The 20,884-nt window shown below is 44.2% G+C and overlaps 1 protein-coding gene across 2 annotated transcripts in view; it reads left to right on the top strand.

The window, feature by feature from the left end:
* adck1 (aarF domain containing kinase 1) overlaps positions 1–20,884 on the top strand; it is a 79,185-nt gene that overhangs the window by 29,651 nt on the left and 28,650 nt on the right. For both annotated transcript variants that reach the window (XM_052085763.1, XM_052085762.1), the window contains one exon: positions 15,348–15,506. In XM_052085763.1, coding sequence (XP_051941723.1) covers positions 15,348–15,506 — 159 coding nt within the window. The remainder of the gene's footprint in view (positions 1–15,347; positions 15,507–20,884) is intronic.

Genomic DNA, 20,884 nt, shown 5'->3' with positions numbered 1-20,884 from the left:
GTCGAATAGTCGTGAAAATACGGTAACCCTTTGACCTGTCTGTTGCAGTAATGTCCCTCATCTTATATGAATTAGCATTTCCATTGCTAAATATAACAAATCCAAGAATTATAGTGCAGATTTGAATCAAAATGTAGTGGTTTCCTTGTGACAGCCTTTCACCAAAGCTCATCTATTGTCATGCAATATATGTTCCAGTAATGTCCATCAGCTTCTAAAGATCAGCATTTCCAATCTTAAATGGAAAAAAAGAAGTCCAGATTTACATTGAATTGATTCTTTGTTTTCATTCTTGTCTTTATTGATTTATGTTTGCTGTTGAGCAGAACAAAGCAAAACATCTCATGAATACAAGAAGCCACACGACAGCACGCATGCATTGAAAAAACATAAAAATGATCATGGCGACAAAAAAAAAGCAATCCCCATTTACAGCGGCAGCAGCGATAAAACAAGCTCCACATAATAGTGCTCAAACTGATTAAACCTATTAAATCCCATTCCCATCTCACATTTATATAACACGGCACATTACTTTTGCTTCCCTAATGGTGAAGTTATATCTGTACAAAGTCCTAATAATGTAAATAACAGATAGTAAACGGAATAGGAAAAATGAGTGATGATTGGCCCATCGGCACACTTTGTCGAAGCCTGAAAACGATCATGAGCATTTAAATCAGTCGTCTTGCCGGAGGGAAACAGGCTGAATAGGTGCTCTCGTGGACTGGACTTGGGCACCCCTTATCGAAAAGATAGTCTGCATAATTTAGAGCAAAGATGCACAACCTTTTTTGATCAAAGATTGACTTTCGAAGCGATCAACCTCCCGTGAATGACCCGATCGCGAGCGTGCAAGCATACACATACACATGCACGCGGTTGCGCAACCATGCACACGCGCGCATATGCACGCCACAATGAGCAACAGCTACAATGGCCCCGAAAATGAACGAAACCTGCATACGCACAATTTTTTTTTCCTTTCCCCCCGCGGCTTGGGACCAGTCTGCGGGCTACTGGTCGAAGAAGAGTGGAGGTGGGTGGGGTGTTTGGTGACTGCGTTTGCCTTGGGCCTCCAAATGACAAGAATATATTGTTTTGTGTTTTTTTGTAAAGTGTCCTTGGGTGTCTTGAAAGGTGCTTGTAAATAAAATGTATTATTATTATTATTATTATTATTATTATTTGTGTGTTGTGCAATAATGACGCAAAGCAGCTTTGAGCTTGAAGAACGCAGTTGAATTGCACAACGCATTAGCTATCGAGACTTATGAATGTACGTCGCGACAAAGTGCTTCGATTGTGCAGAGATAGTCTCACTCAATCATCAGCGCACCTTTTTTCCGGTCTGTTTTGAGAGGATTGGCGAGATGGCATTTGGACAGCACAGACGCTGGACAGCTCCATGACTCTCCAACTGTCGTGCTGTCAAACATCACCAACGATTTTTGCTCATCTTCAACCTGTCTGCCGTTGTGGTTTTTTTATTTTTATTTTTTTTATAAGATACATTAAAAGACACCATGTTGGGCCAAAAACCAGGTAAAATGAAAGTTAAAGGCCATCTTCAGCAGAAAGCATGTTCCATGTGTGACGATGACATGGTGCTGTCTGTAATGCTACCACCATATCATCATTTTCTGTCTGCTTTTAATGGATTTTTCTTCCATCCATCCATCCATCCATCATCTACCGCTTATCCGGGGCCGGGTTGCGGGGGCAACAGCTTTAGCAGGGAAGCCCAGACTTCCCTCTCCCTAGCTACTTCTTCCAGCTCTCCCCGGGGGATCCCGAGTCGTTCCCAGGCAAGCTGGGTGACATAGTGTCTCCAGCGTGTTCTGGGTCTTCCTCGGGGTCTCCTCCCGGTGGGACATGACCGGAACACCTCACCGGGGAGGCGCTCAGGAGGCATCCGAATCAGATGCCCAAGCCACCTCATCTGGCTCCTCTCGATGTGGAGGAGAAGCGGCTTGACTCTGAGCCCCTCCCGGATGACTGAGCTTCTCACCTTATCTCTAAGGGAGAGCCCGGACACCCTGCGGAGAAAACTCATTTCAGCCGCTTGTATCCGGGATCTCGTTCTTTCGGTCACGACCCATAGCTCGTGACCATAGGTGAGGGTTGGGACGTAGATCGACCGGTAAATTGAGAGCTTCGCCCTTTGGCTCAGCTCCTTCTTCACCACGACAGACCGATACAACGTCCGCATCACAGCAGACGCTGCACCGATCCGCCTGTCGATCTCCCGCTCCGTCCTACCCCCACTCGTGAACAAGACCCCAAGATACTTGAACTCCTCCACTTGGGGTAAGATCTCCTCCCCGACCCGGAGGGGGCACTCCACCCTTTTCCGACTGAGGACCATGGTTTCAGATTTGGAGGTGCTGATTTTCATCCCAACCGCTTCACACTCGGCTGCGAAACGCTCCAGTGAGAGTTGGAGAGCCCCGTTTGAGGGAGCCAACAGCACCACATCATCTGCAAAAAGCAGGGATGTAATACTGAGGCCCCCAAAACTGACCCCCTCAACGCTTCGGCTGCGCCTAGAAATTCTGTTCATAAAGGTTATGAACAGAATCGGCGAGAAAGGGCAGCCTTGGCGGAGTCCTACCCCCACTGGAAACGATTCCGACTTACTGCCGGCAATGCGAACCAAACTCTGACATCGGTGGTATAGTGACCGAACAGCCCGTATCAGGGGGTTCGGTACCCCATACCCACGAAGCACCCCCCACAGAACTCCCCAAGGGACACGGTCAAACGCCTTCTCCAAGTCCACAAAACACATGTATACTGGTTGGGCGAATTCCCACATACCCTCAAGGACCCTGCTAAGGGTGTAGAGCTGGTCCACTGTTCCACGGCCGGGACGAAAACCACACTGCTCCTCCTCAATCTGAGGCTCGACTTCCTGACGGACCCTCCTCTCCAGCACCCCCGAATAGACCTTACCAGGGAGGCTGAGGAGTGTGATCCCTCTGTAGTTTGAACACACCCTCCGGTCCCCCTTTTTAAAAAGAGGGACTACCACCCCGGTCTGCCAATCCAGAGGCACTCTCCGTGTTGACCACGCGATGTTGCAGAGGCGTGTCAACCAGGACAGCCCCACAACATCCAGAGCCTTGAGGAACTCCGGGCGGATCTCATCCACCCCTGGGGCCTTGCCACCGAGGAGCTTTTTAACCACATCGGTGACTTCAACCACAGAGATAGGAGAGCCCACCTCAGAGTCCCCAGGGTCTGCTTCCTCCAAGGAAGGCGTGTTGGTGGAGTTGAGGAGGTCTTCGAAGTACTCTGCCCACCGGTTCACAACGTCCCGAGTCGAAGTCAGCAGCGCCCCATCCCCACTGTACACAGTGTTAGTGGTGCACTGCTTCCCCCTCCTGAGACGTCGGATGGTGGACCAGAATTTCCTCGAAGCCGTCCGGAAGTCGGCTTCCATGGCCTCACCGAACTCTTCCCACGCTCTGGTTTTTGCCTCGGAGACCACCGAAGCTGCGTTCCGCTTGGCCAGTCGATACCCGTCAGCTGCCTCTGGGGTCCCACACGCCACGACAGGCACCAACCACCTTACGGCCACAACTCAGATTGTCCGCCTCAACAATAGAGGCACGGAACATGGTCCATTCGGACTCAATGTCCCCCGTCTCCCCCGGAACATGGGAAAAGCTCTGTCGGAGGTGGGAGTTGAAACTCCTTCTGACAGGGGATTCCGCCAGACGCTCCCAACAAACCCTCACTATACGTTTGGGTCTGCCAGGACGGACCGGCATCTTCCCCCACCATCGGAGCCTACTCACCACCAGAGCTGGTGGTGAGTAGGCTCCGATGGTGGGGGATTTTTCTTCCTGTTCCAAATTTGTCTTTTCAATTTTGATGATGACAGTGCAAAATGCCAATTTAGCCAAAGTTATATATATTTTTCTTTTCTTTTTAAATGTGTTTTGTAAAACTGCTGTCCACTGAGTGAGTGAGAGCGGTGGGAACACAGTCTGACATGTCATGAATAAAAATGTTCATCATATTTGAGAGAGGAGCTTATCCACCTCCCCGAACAGAACCCAGTTACCATAACAGTGGCAGACATACAGGAAACAGTCTCGGATATGAAAAACTGGACAGCACCAGCTCCACACATGGTCCACACCTACTGGCTAAAGAAACTCACATCACTCCATGAGTGCCGAGCAGCACAAATGAACCAGTTGCTGAGGAATAGGCCTCACTCAGGATGGCGAACCGATCATGAAGGATTCCTCAAAGCGTGCAGTCCTATCCAACTATCGGCCTGTCTCTCCACAACATGGAAGCTCATGTCAGGCATCATTGCGGCGAAGATAAGTAGTCACATGGATCAATACATGAGCGAAGCACAGAAGGGCATTGGTAGATACCAGGGGAGCCAAACATCAGCTCCTGGTTATCAGAACAGTCGCACAAGACTGTAGGTCCTGGCATACCAACCTGCGCACAGCCTGGATTGATTACAAGAAAGCCTATGACTCGATGCCACATACATGAATCACTGAATGCTTGGAGTTGTATAAGGTGAACAGGACCCTAAGAGCCTTCGTTGCGAACTTGATGAGGATGTGGAAAACCACACTTGAAGCCAATGGCAAGCCACTTACCCAAGTGTCCATCAAATGTGGCATTTACCAAGGTGATGCACTCTCCCCACTGCTGTTCTGCATAGCAGGACTAAGCCAAGTAATCGCCAAGACAGGCTATGGATACCGCCTCAGAAATGGAGCAACGATCAGTCACCTCCTCTACATGGATGACATAAAGCTGTATGCTAAGAGCAACAGGGACATAGACTCCCTGATCCACACAACCAGGATCTACAGCAGCGACATTGGGTTGTCATTCGAGCCTGAGAAATGTAGTCGGCTGGTGACAAAGAGAGGAAAGGTAGTCCGCGCTGAAAGGGTCTCACTCCCTGAAGGAACAATAGCAGATATTGAGGACAGCTACAAGTAACTCGGTATACCACAAGCCAATGGCAACCTCGAACTGGCAACAAGGAAAGTGGCTACGGCCAAATACCTCCAGCGGGTGAGGCAAGTCCTAAGAACCCAGCTCCACGGCCAGAACAAGACCCGGGCAATAAACAGCTATGCCCTCCCAGTGATCAGGTACCCTTCAGGAATAATAAGGTGGCCAAAGGAAGAGATTCAGACCACAGATATTAAGACCCGAAAGCTCCGAACCATGCATCCCAAATCCAGCACCATGAGGATGTACGCAAGCCGAAAGGAAGGAGGCCGCTGACAAGTGAGTGTAAGAGCCACTGTCCAGGATGAAAACATCCAAGCTCCATGAATACATCAAGGAGAAGGCTCCAACGGATGACGTACTCAGAGAATGTCTCAGACAATGAAGAACAGAGGGTGAGGTGCTGCAAGAGGGACCATCATGGGAGGACAAGCCCTACACGAGATGTACCACCGGACCATAACTGAAGTGGCTGATCTCAAGAAGTCCTATCAGTGGCTAGAGAGGGCTGGCCTGAAGGACAGCACAGAGGCACTCATCCTGGCTGCTCAGGAGCACGCCCTTAGGACCAGAGCCATTGAGGCCCAGATATACCACATCGGACAAGACCCAAGGTGTAGGTTGTTCAAAGAGGCCCCTGAGACGATCCAACACATAACTGCAGGGGGTTAGATGCTGGCAGGGAAAGCTTACATGGAACGCCATAACCACATGGCTGGCATAGTCTACCGAAGCATCTGTGCGGAGTATGGACTGGAAAAACTGAGGCTCAGAGGGGATCGAGCCTTTTCTCTTGCTGGTCCCTCTCTTTGGAATGACCTCCCACTGAACATTGGGCAAGCCTCCTCGCTGCCCATCTTCAAAGCCCTCCTCAAAACTCACTTGTATTCTTTGATTAGATTATATTGAAGAAGATATAGAAGATTATTATACTTAGATTTGTTCTTGGTTTTACTGTTTGGTGCTTTCTACCGCCTTTATTACCGATTTGTCTTACTGTTTATTGTGCATGTTAAATTGCTCCATGTACAGCACTTTGTATGCAGCTATGGCTGTTTGAAAGTGCTCTATAAATACTGTTGACTTGACTTGACTTGACTCATTCAAATCTTAATTTCTGAACATTTAAATATGTAAACTAATATGTTTCTACAAACACGGACACCCTGATTAGGAAAGGACAGAGCCGACTCTTCCTACTCAGGAAACTGAGGTCTTTTGGGGTTCAGGGGTCACTCCTTAAGACGTTCTATAACTCGGTGGTGGCCTCGGCCATCCATTATGGCATTGTCTGCTGGTCAGGCAGCATCTCGGCCCGGGACAGAAAGAGACTGGAGCGACTGGTCAGGAAGGCCAGTTCTGTCCTGGGTTGTTCCCTTGACACTCTGGAGGAGGTGGGCAACAGAAGGATGCTAACTAAGCTAAAAGCTATGATGGCCAGTCCCTCCCACCCCCTCCAGCCCGCCCTGACAGCACTTGGTAGCTCCTTCAGCCAGAGACTGTTACACCCGCGCTGCAAGAAGGAGAGATACCGACGCTCGTTCCTACCGACTGCTGTCAGGCTGATGAATAAAAAATAACAATCATAATAATAATAATAATTAAATGATGTGCAGGAAAATTGTAAATAGTACTGCGATTTATCCATTTGTGTTCATATTGTATTTAATTGAAAGATGTTTGTTGTTGGTTTTTTTTTTTTTTCCTCTTTCTCCTTTCTTCTTTCCACATACATTCTTGCTGCTGGAGGCTGTAAATTTCCCCATTGTGGGACGAATAAAGGATATCTTATCTTATCTTAAGGTGCAATCACATTTCTAAATGAATGGCTTCTGGTTTTTGAAATGTAAATTACCTCATAACTTCTCAGCTGCCGGTTAACATGGCCGATCTTCAACCCATTTTCTCCTCATTGTTGCTACGTTTCTCCGTTTTCTGTTATCTCTTCTATTGTTTTCTTCTCTTTTCCTTCTTACCACTATTTTTAATTTTTCTTCTTCGTGCTACCGCTATTTTTATTTCTATTCTTTGTGACAGGGGTTTGCTTTGGCCTGGGGAGTCAAGTTCAGCATTCACTTCAATGGTATTTGGCGCCATCTAGCGTTGTGAATGTCGAGACCCCGAATAAAAGATGACACCCACTTTTTCAGTAGTATTTCAATACAAAAAAACCCGTCTTATATTCGAGCCAATGCGGTATATATACCACATTAAATTGATTTATCAAATACGTTTATGACATTGTCTAATTGCGTTTTTACAAAGTTTTACTGGTACTTAAATGGATTTAAGTGTGACTTTATTCTAGCTTTCATTCTGTGATGGGAAAAGGAAGCATCATGTTTCACAAACGAGTTGATTCCTCAAGATGGCAATTTTGGTGACAACAAAAGGGGTTCAAGAAATGCCCCGTCAGTGTGTTTTCATTTCTATTTTGAATAGATCGTGCCATTTAAAGGGTTCGATATAAACAAACAACTGGTTCATGAAACATCTTGAATCTTTATTTTCACAACACTAGTTTCATTAGTGTGTAAGAGTTGAAGACTGTAAGTTTTGCAAGCCACTTCTTCACTGGTGTTAAATTTTAATTGCAATGAACCAACAAATGTCGTCGTTTTTCATGTTTTGACTTTCTGTCTAAATGCGATAAAATGTGGAATTCCTTTAGCTTTTTTTCATGCATGTAAATATGTTGAGTGTGGAGTAGTTTGAACTCGATTACCAGAGCAAGCGCACACATGGCGAGTACCTCAAAACTTCACACATAAAGCCACACACATAAGTCCTAAGCCAAAATCACAGCAACGATAATATTATAATGACAATTATATAAATATTGTAAAGATTGAGAAGTAGTTCAATATTTTTGCTGCTAAATTGGCTTCTTGCAGTATTTGCTAGCTACTTAGCCTCAAACTGTTGAGCTGCCATATGATTTATCACTGTCAATGTAATGTCTACAGCAGGGGTGCCCAAACTTTTTGGATCGAAGATCTACTTTTCGATCAACTAACCTCCCGGGATCTACTCTTACCGGCGCACACACACACACGCACACACACACATACACACACACACACACGCGCGCGCGTGCACGCCATGATGAGAAACCGCCTGAAACGGAGGCATGCGACGCACCTTTGCAGCCTGTTAACTATCGTAGCTCACACGTACCGTTTTAAAGTGCTTCCCTGGGCCACCGTAAATTTAAGATTTACCTGCTTTATTTTATTTTTAAAATATTTTTTTAGTGAAAATGAGACTGATAATATGATTAGTGTGCAGTGTATATTAACACAAAAAATATATTAATTACATGAACAAAGACACTCAAATGGTTGTTTGTTTTTCTTCTCGACATGCCTCGGATCTACTTGGGAACTGTCTTAGATCTACCGGTAGATCAGGATATACCTAATGGGCACCCCCGGTCTACAGTGAGAGTTTTTAGGGGTGTTCACACGGCAACATTTGCTCAGGTGCTGCGCAGGGGTAGCCCCAGTTGAGCGTGCACACGTGCAAAGTTGCACCGGTGTAGCCCCTGAAAACGGCTTAAACCAGAGCAAATTTAACCCTTCTCAAGGAGGTGGTTTAAAAATTTTCTCTGGAGCAAATGCTCGTTTGCGGGGGGAGTAGCCTCGCATGAAAAGAGGTGATTACATACAGCTAGGATGTGTTGCTTTCGTGCTCTGTTGTACTTCCACCATCTTTCTTTTTGTCGGAGATTGGACTGTCTTGAAGTTGTTTGTGGAGTTTGTTCCTCTGTTGTGTGTTCACAACCCCCCTCCCCATAGAATTTATTTTGTGATTTCCTCTCTTGATTTTCGGTTTGGCGCATTATATGTTTGCTTTTCTAAGTGTCATTGAAGTCATCGTTGATTTACGTTTTCGGGGATGGTCATTGAACGCCTCTCGAGCAGAAGGCACGGAGATCCGAGAAGGAGAAGGACGTGCCTGTACAGTAGTTGCTTGAGTTGTGTATTTTTTAAAAAGAACCAACACGACAGCTCTTTCTTTTCTACCGTTTTGCACCTCTGCAGAAACTGCTGTGTGAACGCAAGTGGGGCTGCATCCGGGCTGCACCGGGGTTAACATGCTCAGCGGCTTTGTACGTGTGAACGCTCCACAAAATTTGCTCCCGTGTAAGATATATCGCAGCAAAATACATCGGTGCAACACCGGAGCAAATGTGTGCCGTGTGAACACCCCTAATGTCAGAAACATGAACTCAGTGAGGTGCCAAATATAATTGATTGTATAGAATAGTTTTCAAATCTGACTCAATTATATTTCAACCAGTCTCACAGCAAAGACTGTATTCAAACAGGGTACCACTGTATACAAAAATAAAAAATAAACACTATCCAAAATAAAATCAGCTTGTGTTCATCCGAGGTCTACTTATCTCTTTTGATCTAACTGCAGCAAAGAAAGAATTGTTGCCTGTTTCGAAAATGAATTTGTGGCAAAACCTCTTATTTTCATCCCTTGATTGCACCTCGTGTTGCAGTGTCGTGATTTCTGGCTTCCTCTAGCTGGGGTTGTGGTGAGCAGCCAAAATGCCTATCTTGGAATGCTGACACAGACGCCCATGTGTTGCCATCCAACTGTGAAGCATCAGGAACCATTTTATTTGTGCCATAACTCATTTCAGTGAGCCTATTCAATGAGCGCATGTTTTTTGCGGTTATGCCTTTTGGGAACAGTCTCGATGAATATATTACCATATTTAGTATTGTTAACAGCGAGAATTTCCATTAGCACTGACCATGTACAAGTAGAGTATTTGAACCAGAGGCTAGAAAGCAGTCCCTCATGACACAAGCTTCAGGAAGAAGTTGTTGCTATACATCATTTTGCATTAGCCTTTTCAGCCATAGTCCCAAGGCAGGTTTCTAAAATGGCACAGTGAGACACAAAACTTTCAGACCACAATGGCAGAAATAAATACACTCATAGCTCAAAACCTTTGTGACCAATGTTGAGTTTCGATTTGGTCAGATTTCAAAAGGACATTTTTATTTATAGTAATGAAATACATTAATGTGTGCAGGTAGAGCACACATTTGTGCTTAAAATCATGCATATACCTGTTTGAAATTTGTATTTATTTTGGATTAACAATTTGCATTAATTACATTGTACTTGAAGATGTGAGCTCCGTACTCTAAGAACCAGTTTATGACCTCCTCAGACCATGCACAAACATGCATAATCCAGGATAAGCTTTTGAAAAATTGTCAGACACATCCTTGACCCAAGATGCACAACGTATTGAAACGACAGCCATTCATGATAACAATAATTATTTTAAGGATAACAACTTCAATCAGGAATTTGCAAATGAGTTGACTCATGTCCAAAATAACTGAAAAGGTCAGTTCTCATTACTTTTACTCTTTGTTCCGTACAAATGTTTGTGTGCTGTTTTGGACATAATGTAAGTCATTCCAGAATTGGAGGAACGATTTAGCTTTAAAATTTTTGAAAAATAAACCTACACTTTCGTGATTTTGCACTACATATTCATCAAAAATACCGTAATTTCCGGACTACAGAGCGCACCTGATTATAAGCCGCACCTACGGCATTTTTAAAGGAAAAAACACGTTGTACACACACAAGCCGTACCTTTCTATAAACCGCAGGTGCCCAGATTGTAACTTGAGGTATTTGCAAAGAAAGACTGTACACAGAAAGAGCTTTCAACGTTTAATAACTTAATCTTAACTTTTCTTTCTAAATAACCCGGCAGCAGGACGGCAGTAAAACAGCACTCGCATGGCTGGTTTAAAAAAAATCAAAAAAGGGGCACCGTTCCCTGTCATGTAATGCTTTGTTTTAAAATGATAAAAATCCTGCTTTGTCGTAACACTTGGTCAACCATTCCTTCATTAGGCTTTCTCCCAGCCATGCTTTCGTGTCAACTTTCACGACAATGTCTTTCAGGAGGTTTTCTTTTGGCAGATGTAACCAGGTGAACAATACTATGACTGTTGTCGTGAATGCTGTCTCGCTTGATAAATGGACCACTGTCACTTTAAAAGGAGTATTGGATAATCTCGTGAGACTTGGACCACCAAGTGATGTGAGATGAAGGCAGAACTGTGCTTATTCAAATATGATGTATCTGCAATTGTATTTTCGGCTGATATTAAGAGTACGATAACGTCATTTGGGAGGTTGAACGGTGTCGCATGGTGGGTCATGTGAACATCCATGAAGATGGGGAGATTAGCTGTTTTCCACGTGTTTCAGGCACATCAAAGTCCACCCTTTCATGGCCGGTTGTTTTCACTGTGACACATGGTAGCGTCTCACCTTTTCTGCTCGAGTGTGACCTGGCAGCCGTTGGAAAAATCTTTAAACAGGCCACATCATAAAATAAGAAAGTGTGTGACAAAAGTAGCGGCTTATAGTCCGGAAATTACGGTAAATATTTTTTAATCAAAATATTTGACGTTGATAATTTTCCGGAAATTTTCGGCAAAAACTGTTTGATCATGTCAAGTCCAGCCAATCATATAATTCACTACTTTCCACTTGTACGATGCTTAAAAGGTGGGGTGACACTAACTGGGTTGTGTGCATGTTGTGGGACTACTGCATTTCAAGGGGGTACTCCAGACTTTGACTTTTTTTCAAGCATTATTTTTTTCAAGCAATTTCTCGTGGCTCCATAAAAATGCTGCAAATTACATATTTCTTTCAAACATGAAGACAGCCTTTTCCTTTCTGGTCTAGTAAGTGGCAGGGATGGCAATTTTCCGCGGATACGCGGAAATCTGCCGTTTTATTTCTTAAATTCATCATTTTTGTGAATCGTCTAAATCCGTTGAGAAAATTTTAGTGGGGGTCAGGTACCTTATCGTCGAGTTTTCACGCGCTCTCTCGATCAGTCTTTCCATCTTCCGATTGTAAACAGCCCTGCGATTGGACATGTACGATGTCTTACTTGTTGTGATTGGTTGCTATATCAGCAAATGCAAATCACAAACAACCCGTGTTCGCCTTCCTAAAACCCTTTCTCGCGAATGCCGAATGTTATCAAGACTCGTGACGAAGCTGAAGTGCGTCAGATAGATGCAGATCTGAAAAACACGTTTTGATGAGACTGGTTGGATAGAAAGCTGTCTGAAAAGGTGAAAGATGTCCCCAGTAGGAAACACTAAAGAGGAACCATTGTGCTTGTGTCGGATTTCGTGAATAAGCTCGATGTCGCCGGTAAAGCTCTGTGTACAGTGTGTGACGATGTCATTTGATACGGATCGAGAGGATGGAAAGCTTTACAGAGTCACGCAACCTTGGTGAAACACCGAAAACAGACATTTCTACCGAAAAGTAACTACTCAATCTCAAGCGCTTTTCGACAGCCTGGAGCATGTGTAAAACAAGAGGAGTTGGCTAAAAAGAGAGTGGAAAAAGATGGAGGGGAATGAAGAGAAAATAAAGTATTCTACCTCATGAAACTGTATATTTTTGTTTATACTGTAAATAGACATCCACTTTATATAATAAAATACATTAATAACCCATATATAGTAAACAGTGTGGGACTTCACTATCACTGTATGACGTAAGAATCAACAGCTTTTTTATCACATTTACATAACACTTTATGAATACAAGTAATGAACAAATCTTAAATATGTCAGGGAATGTGTTTCCTTTTTTAGTTTTGATTTTGAGCAACAAATTTGAAGTTACATATTGGTGCTCACCAGGAATGCATAAGAAAAATTGCAGAAATTTTCACTTGAAAGAATAGTGAACAATGTTGCGATTTTTTTTCTGTTCAAGTTTCAAATAGTGTGTAAATTGAATACACTTCATCTTCAACATGTTTAGTGCCACTTTTGTAAGTGGCCACGCCCCCACCCAGGCCACGCCCCTTTCCACTTTTTTCATCACTAGCCAATGTCATCCCATATATATGTATGTATGTGTGTGTGTGTAAATACACACACACACACACACACACACACACACACACACACACACACATCCATCCATCCATTTTCCGATCCGCTTATCCTCACAAGGGTCGCGGGGGGTGCTGAAGCCTATCCCAGCTGTCTCGCATCTCGTATCGCAGGGCACACACAGACGAACAATCATCCATGCTCACACTCACACCTAGGCACAATTTTAGTGTGTTCAATCAGCCTGCCCTGCATGTTTTTGCAATGTGGGAGGAAACTGGAGTACCCAGAGAAAACCCACGCAGGCCCGGGGAGAACATGTATACATACAGTATATATACAATGTGTGTATATATATATATATATATATATATATATATATATATATATATATATATATATATATATATATATATATATATATATATATACACACATATATGTAAGGAACGTATAAGAAAAGAACATGATATAGGGATGCTTTGGAAAGAGACCTATTTTCAAGGTTGACTCCAGGGGGGAAATCAATCAGCAGTTGGAAAAGAGAAACTTTGTCAAGGTGAAGGTTTAATTTAGTTTGACCCGGGGTTGTATCTGGAGCTGTTTATCAAAGAACTGTGTTGAAAGAGAACTGAGTAGTGAAAAATAAAGAAATCAAATTATCTTTTTAGATTTTCCTTCATCAATATGTTGAAAGGTTGAGTCATCAAATTTGTAGCTAGAGTATTTGTCATGTACTACAAAAGACGCATTTATAGACATTTATATATACAGAGTTGTCATCTGTTACGGAACGTTCCTATTTTGTTCGGGAAATCACTGAATGATTACTTATGTTGAATGTTCTGGATATCTCAAAAAATCATGGATCAGAGTGCTCAAACAAGTTGAAAACAAGCAAAAAAAATCTGAGTAGATAATTGTTAAGTATGTATCAAACCTCACCCCTCCCTCAATGATCCTGAGAGCTAAGTTGTCAGGGCGCAATTCCTCGGTGCAGAAACAAACGAAGCACGTGTCAAAAGACCCCATATGATAGGGGTGCCCATTGCCTCGTTCGCAATCAACCAGAAGCTTGCGAAGGGTGGTGCCGGTCGATCGCATGGCATTAAGTCGATCACTATCAGCCCTCCTACTTTATGCTATCGATGTAGCTGCCTGTCAATGCAGTGAATGGGTTAAAAACAAGGAAAAAAGACATCCTCCTGTCATTGTGAAATTTGTCACTTGATTGACATACAGGGTAGTTGCACATGAGCACACGAAGGTGCTAACTGGCAAAATTAGCCGTTTCCATATTGTTTCGTCTGCTCGAAAGTTAATTTTAAAGGATAAAAATAATCAGGGTTCCAAGTAAGCCAAGTATTTCCACACAGTGAGGGAAGGATTTTTGTTTTGTGACCGGATCTGTGATGGGGTGTCTTGGACAACATGCAAAGCAGGCAATGCACTTGGGCCAGTGTTGGGCATGCTCCAGTCAAAAAGCATTTCGTTACAGTGTAGTTCCAAATTTCTTCTTCCTAAAAGTAATTGAGTTACAATTTTGGTTACGAATGCGAGTGCCTGATTGCCAGGCCTGCACCCATGGGGCCAGGCTGGACTCAGCCCAAAAAGACAATGGACTCGCCATTTGTGGGAGGGACCATAGGGGTCAGGTGCAATGGGAGCTGTCTGGCAGCCATAGAAAGAAATCTTGGCGGCCTGATCTCCGGCTAGCGGTCCAATGCCCAAATCACCTCTATGACAGGGAAGGGGCCCGAGCTGGTGTGCGAGGTCAAGAAGTTTAGAAAAGGCCCTCTCAATCTTCCCCCATTTATCCTTATTTTTCTTTGTACCTTTGTCCTCAATTTTTTCGCAAAGTTGAATGATAGTTTGTTTCTCTCAAACCTTATTTTGAATTTGTTTTTTGATTGTGATTTCACCCAATAAGTCAGTTAAAATCTCCCCAGAAAAGGTAGATCATTTGTTCATTCTTTTTTTTTTTCCAAAACAAAACAAAATTGAAACTAACAGCGAGAGCAATTAAAGGTACTCACAGACCAGGCCACTTTGGGGTACTTAGATTTTTGGATACTGGCACATAGGGAGTGTATTTTTTTTTTTTTTTTTACAATGGCACAATAAAATGACAGTATATTATGGATATTTTTTATCAGATCTGAGTTTTTATATTTACGGTGTCTTCTTTCCTCCAAAATTCAATCTATAATTGGGGGTTTGAATCATAGCAGGTCACTAGTTTCTCAAGTAGGTGGGTGTGAAGACTCGTTGGTAAAGGCTATACAATTAAAATTACTTGACTTAACGGGAAATGACGTCAACAGCCCTCCTCGTTAGTTAATCGCTGACTGTACACCTCACGTTCATGGTATCATACCCTCAGTGACTCTTTCTCTTTTCATCCCTACTATTGTCTTCCAGCTGTCCGAGTTGTTTGCTTTCTTCGATGAGACGCCTCAGGGAGCTGCCTCTTTAGCCCAGGTCCATAAAGCAGTGCTGCATGATGGGAGGACGGTGGCTGTTAAGGTCCAACACCCCAAAGTCCAACAACAAAGTTCCAAAGACATATTGGTGATGGAGGTGAGTTGTAATGCTGCATGAACATAGCACAAAAAAAGGAAGATTGAAATGAAGTCGAGATGATGAGTAAAATGTCAAGAAAAGCAAAATACAATGATTTGCAAATTATTTTCGGAACTACTCATTTGAATACGCTACAAAGCCATTCTTTAATATTCAAACTGATAAAAAATGTTGTTCATTTATTTATGTATTTGTTAGTTTTGTCAAATTTTCTCTCATTTGGAATTTGGTGAAACCTGCTACATATTCCAAAAAGATGGGAAAAGGCCAACAAAACAGGAAAGTTACGTAGGAATGCTCATTCCACAGTTTTCCACAGGACATTCCACAGTTGAGTGTCAGGATGATACATTAGGTTCTGCCTCATTTCCGTGGACAAGCACATCAGGGTTTATCCTAACACTAATCCCAGGAACATTTCCTTTGATGGCGGCGCTGTTTTATGTTGTCTTGAGAGGGAAGAAAAATCATCTATGCTGCACATCCAGCACATTTGACAATAAAGTTGTACTTGACTTGACTTGACTTGGATGTCTAAAGAGGTGCAGAACCTGCCCCGGGAGAGGAAGGTCGCCTTCAGGTCTAGTGATGGGCTGCTGTATAGTGCTGCTAGAGCCAACCTAAAGAAAGGCACCATAGAGGCCATGGCTGCCTATAAGAGGAAGATCAAGGGCTGACTCCAGAACAACGATTCCAGTCAGGTTTGGAAGGGTGCCCAGCACATCACAAACTACAGACTCAGCTGCCTGACAAGTGGACCACAGAGCGCCTCATTAGGAAAGAAGCTCAACACGTTGTTTGCTCACTTTGAACTGCAGCCACCAGAGACGCATACCCTACACCTACCAGTCCACAGCAGCTGCATACTGACATTGAAAGAGCAGCATGTGAGGCATGTACTGAGGACAGAAAACCTAAGAAAGGCCACAGGTCCTGACATCATTTCAAGACAGATGCTGAGTGACTGCTGAAAAGCTGGCTGGGGTCTTCACCACATTGTTCAACCGGTCCCTAAACTGGGCTACTGTTCCTCCCTGCCTGAAGTCCATTATCGGCCCGAAAAAAAAACACCATCACTGGACTGAATGACTATCGCCCAGTGGCATTGACACACACAGCCATGAAATGTTGAAAAACTAGTCCGGGGCCACATCGGTTCCTGTCCCTGCAAGTTTGCTTATCGAGCTTACAGGTCCACTGAGGATGCTGTGGCTGTGGAGAGCTCTACTCAGCTGTGTCCGACCTGGAGCAGTCAGGGAACCAAACCTGGCTGCTCTTTGTGGAGTTAAGCTCAACATTAAACACCATTCCCTTCAACTGATTGGTAAATAAACAGTCATACCCGGGAGTGTCTCAATTGATCTGATTGATTTTGGAGTTCCTTATGGAGTGCTCCCACAGGGTGAAAGTAGGCCACCCACTTCTCCGTGGCTATTGGGCCTGAGCACCGAATCCCCAGAGGGCTGTGGACTGAGCCCTCTGCTGTTCACCCTCTATACTCAGAAAACAACCAAAACAAATTGGACTATCGAAGGAAGAAGACAGATATTCACCCACTGCTCATCTGTGGGGACTCTGTGGAGAGGGTTTCTGAGGTTTGCTTCTTAGGTGTACAAGTTACAGATAACCTGACTTGAATCACAAACACAAAAACCATTGTGAAGAAGGCACAGCAGAGACTGTACTGAGGGTGTGGTTCTTCAGCAAAGCTGCCACAGACCATCACACTGCCACCAATGTGTTTCGCTTTTGGGATAATGTTCTTTTTACCAAATGCTGTGCCATTTTTACCCCTTTCCAAAAGTTCTATTTTTGACTCATCTCGCCAAACAAGGTTTTTCCAAAAGTCTTGAGGATAATCACGGTGTGTTTTGGCAAATGTGACACGAGCCTTTGTGTTCTTTTCGGACAGCAGTGGTTTTCGCCTGGGAAGTCTCCCATAAATGATACTTTTGAACCAGTATCTTTCTTATGATAGAGTCCTGAACTGACATGAACTGAGGCCAGCAAGGTCCGGAGTTCTTCGACAGTTGTTGAAGGTTATTTTGCAACCTCCTGTATGAGTCGTTGCACTCTTGAAGTAATTTTAGCTTGGTGACCACTCCTGGGAATGGTTGCCACTGTTGCCAGTTTTATCCATTTGTGGATAATGGCTTTGACAGTCCTTTGCTGAAGCCCAGAGTCTTGGAAATGGCTTTGTATCCTTTGCTATACTGATGATTTTAATTTTTTTTCTTAAATTTCGTCGAATTGTGGCATGATGTGTTTATTTCTTGAGATCTTGTAGCCGACTTCACTTTGTCTGACAGATTTTATTCATGTGGTTTCTTGATTCAACAAATGGGGTGCTTGGGCTTTGCCTATGCCATTGAACTCTGCTTAACTGTCATTAGTCACAGTTACTTTGTGATTTAACAACATGGTGTGGGGGACAATTACTTTTTTACATAGGGGCAGGTGGTTTTCGATTTTTCTTTGTGCCTTAATAAATTAAACTGGCATTTAGAAACTGCATTTTGTATTTTCTTGAGTAGTCTCTCTGTGATATTAAAATTGGTTCAATGAACTGAAACCGAAATCGAAAGGTGGTGGGATTTGCTTCTATATCAACGAAGAATGGTGCACTGATGTCACGAAGCTTGACGCACACTGCAGCCCGGACCTGGAGTCGCTGTCTTTAAACTGCAAGCCATTCTACTCGCCACGTGAGTTCACCTCCTTTTTACTAGTCGGTGTTTACATTGCGCCACAAGCTAACGCTAACACGGCGATACAAACGCTAGCCGAACAAGTAAACAAACTCGAACTAAAATACCCAGAGTCACCCCTGATCATTTTGGGCGATTTTAATAGAGCACATCTTAACCGTGAACTTCCCAGATATAAGCAGCACAACGACTGTTTCACCAGAGAAGGCAACATTCTAGAGCACTGCTATACAACAATCAAAAATGCATATCGATCGGTCGCCCGTGCAGCATTGGGTCTTTCTGCCCACAATTTAATCCACTTAATACCTACATACAGACAGAAACTCAAATGTGTTAAACCGGTTGTTAAGACTGTGAAAAAATGGACAGATGAAGCAAAGCTAGCGCTACAAGAATGCTTAGACTGCACTGATTGGGGCGTCTTTGAAACTTCAACGGGCACAGACACTGTAACATCATACATCAGTTTCTGTGAGGACATGTGTGTACCAACGAAGTCCTTCCGTTCCTTCAACAATAACAAGCCATGGTTTACTCCCAAACTCGGGCAACTCAGGAAAGAGAAAGAGGCCGCATTTAGAAGTGGAGATCGGGCACTGTACAAACATGCCCGAAACCAATTGACCAAGGAAATTAACATTGCAAAGAGAAGCATGCAGAGAGGCTGAAAAAACAGTTCTCTGCTAACGACTCTGCATCTGTATGGAATGGCCTGAAAGCAATCACTAACTATAGAATGCCATCCCCCCAAACAGTGAACAATAAGGGTCTTGCTAATGAACTAAACATGTTTTTCTGCCGATTTGAAAAGGACACCCCCATTTCCCACTCACACCCACCTCTACCAGAAACCACTCTACCTACCCCCCCACCCTCTTTTTCTCCACTACAGATCCACGAACAGGACGTGAGACGGCTCTTCAAGCAGCAAAAGATCAAGAAAGCTCCGGGGCCCGACACAGTGTCCCCCTCCTGCCTGAAAGTCTGCGCTGACCAGCTGGCTCCGGTCTTCACACAGATCTTCAACAGATCCCTGGAGCTGTGTGAGGTCCCATCCTGCTTCAAACAGTCTACCATCATCCCAGTTCCCAAGAAATCGGCAACATCGGAACTGAACGACTATAGGCCTGTCGCCCTGACGTCTGTGGTCATGAAGTCCTTTGAACGCCTTGTGCTGAACCACCTAAAGAACGTCACTGGACCCCTGCTACCGGGCAAACAGGTCTGTGGAAGACGCAGTCAACATAGGTCTGCACTACATCCTCAAGCACCTCGACAGCACAGGGACCTGCGCAAGGAGTCTGTTTGTGGATTTCAGCTCTGCGTTCAACACCATCATCCCGGAACTCCTCACACCCAAACTACTCCACCTCGGTGTGTCCCCTGCGATCTGCCAGTGGATCCTCAGCTTCCTGACGGGACGGACACAACAGGTGAGACTGGGAGCAACAACATCATCAATACGCACCACCAGCACTGGAGCCCCACAGGGATGTGTCCTCTCGCCACTGCTCTTCTCTCTCTACACAAACGATTGCACCTCAACAGATCCAGCTGTCAAACTCATAAAGTTCGCAGACGACACTACGGTCATCGGTCTCATCAAAGACGGCGACGAGTCTGCGTACCGGCAACAAGTGGAGCAGCTGGAGCTCTGGTGCGGCCGACACAACCTCGGGCTGAACACGCTCAAGACTGTAGAGATGATCGTGGACTTCAGGAAACATTCTTCTCCTCAGTTGCCCCTCACACTATCCAACTGCCCTGTGTCAATCGTCGAGACCTTCAAGTTCCTGGGAATCACAGTCTCCCAGGACATGAAGTGGGAAGTCAACACCATTTCCATCCTGAAAAGGTACATACAAGTGCTTTTGTATGTACTTCCTGAGGCTGCTGAGGAAGCATGGCCTGCCACAGGAGGTGCTACGACAGTTCTACACGGCAGTCATCGAATCAATCCTGTGTTCTTCCATCACGGTTTGGTTTGGGGCCGCCACAAAAAAGGACAAAATCCGACTTCAACGGACAGTTAGGACGGCAGAAAAAAATCGTTGGCACCGCCCTACCCACTCTTGAGGACTTGCACACTGCAAGAATCAAGACAAGGGCACGGAAAATCCTCCTGGATCCCCCGCACCCTGCCCACCACCTTTTTCAGCCACTCCCCTCAGGCAGACGCTACAGATCCATGCGCACCAAATCCAGTAGACACTTAAACAGCTTCTTCCCTCTAGCCATTAACTCCTTAAACAGTCACTGACGTAGTCACTCTTCTTGCACCACAAAATGGTACTACAAAACTACTGGTATACTCTAAGATGGTTCAATGATTTTGTTGTTTACGATGATACTAGTGCAGCGTGTTATACCGGAGACAAATTCCTTGTGTGTTCCACATACTTGGCCAATAAAGATGATTCTGATTCTGATTCTGAAACCTTTCTATGTGATTAATATGCAAAGAACACAGAAATCAGAAAGGGGGCAAATACTATTTTATAGCACTGCACGTGTATCTATGTTTGTGTATTTATTATTGACAAATGCTTTGAGAGACTATGATTTTGCACTGTAAAAATCAATAAGCTTTCATTTTAAAACATTTCTTATGTAATCATTTTACATAATGAGTTCACAGTTCCTCAGCATTATGCTAAATTATGC

Source organism: Hippocampus zosterae, chromosome 14 (assembly GCF_025434085.1).
Source record: "Hippocampus zosterae strain Florida chromosome 14, ASM2543408v3, whole genome shotgun sequence".
Lineage (NCBI taxonomy): Eukaryota > Metazoa > Chordata > Actinopteri > Syngnathiformes > Syngnathidae > Hippocampus > Hippocampus zosterae.
Note: the sequence above shows the minus strand (reverse complement) of the source record. Positions and strands in the feature narration are given on the sequence as shown.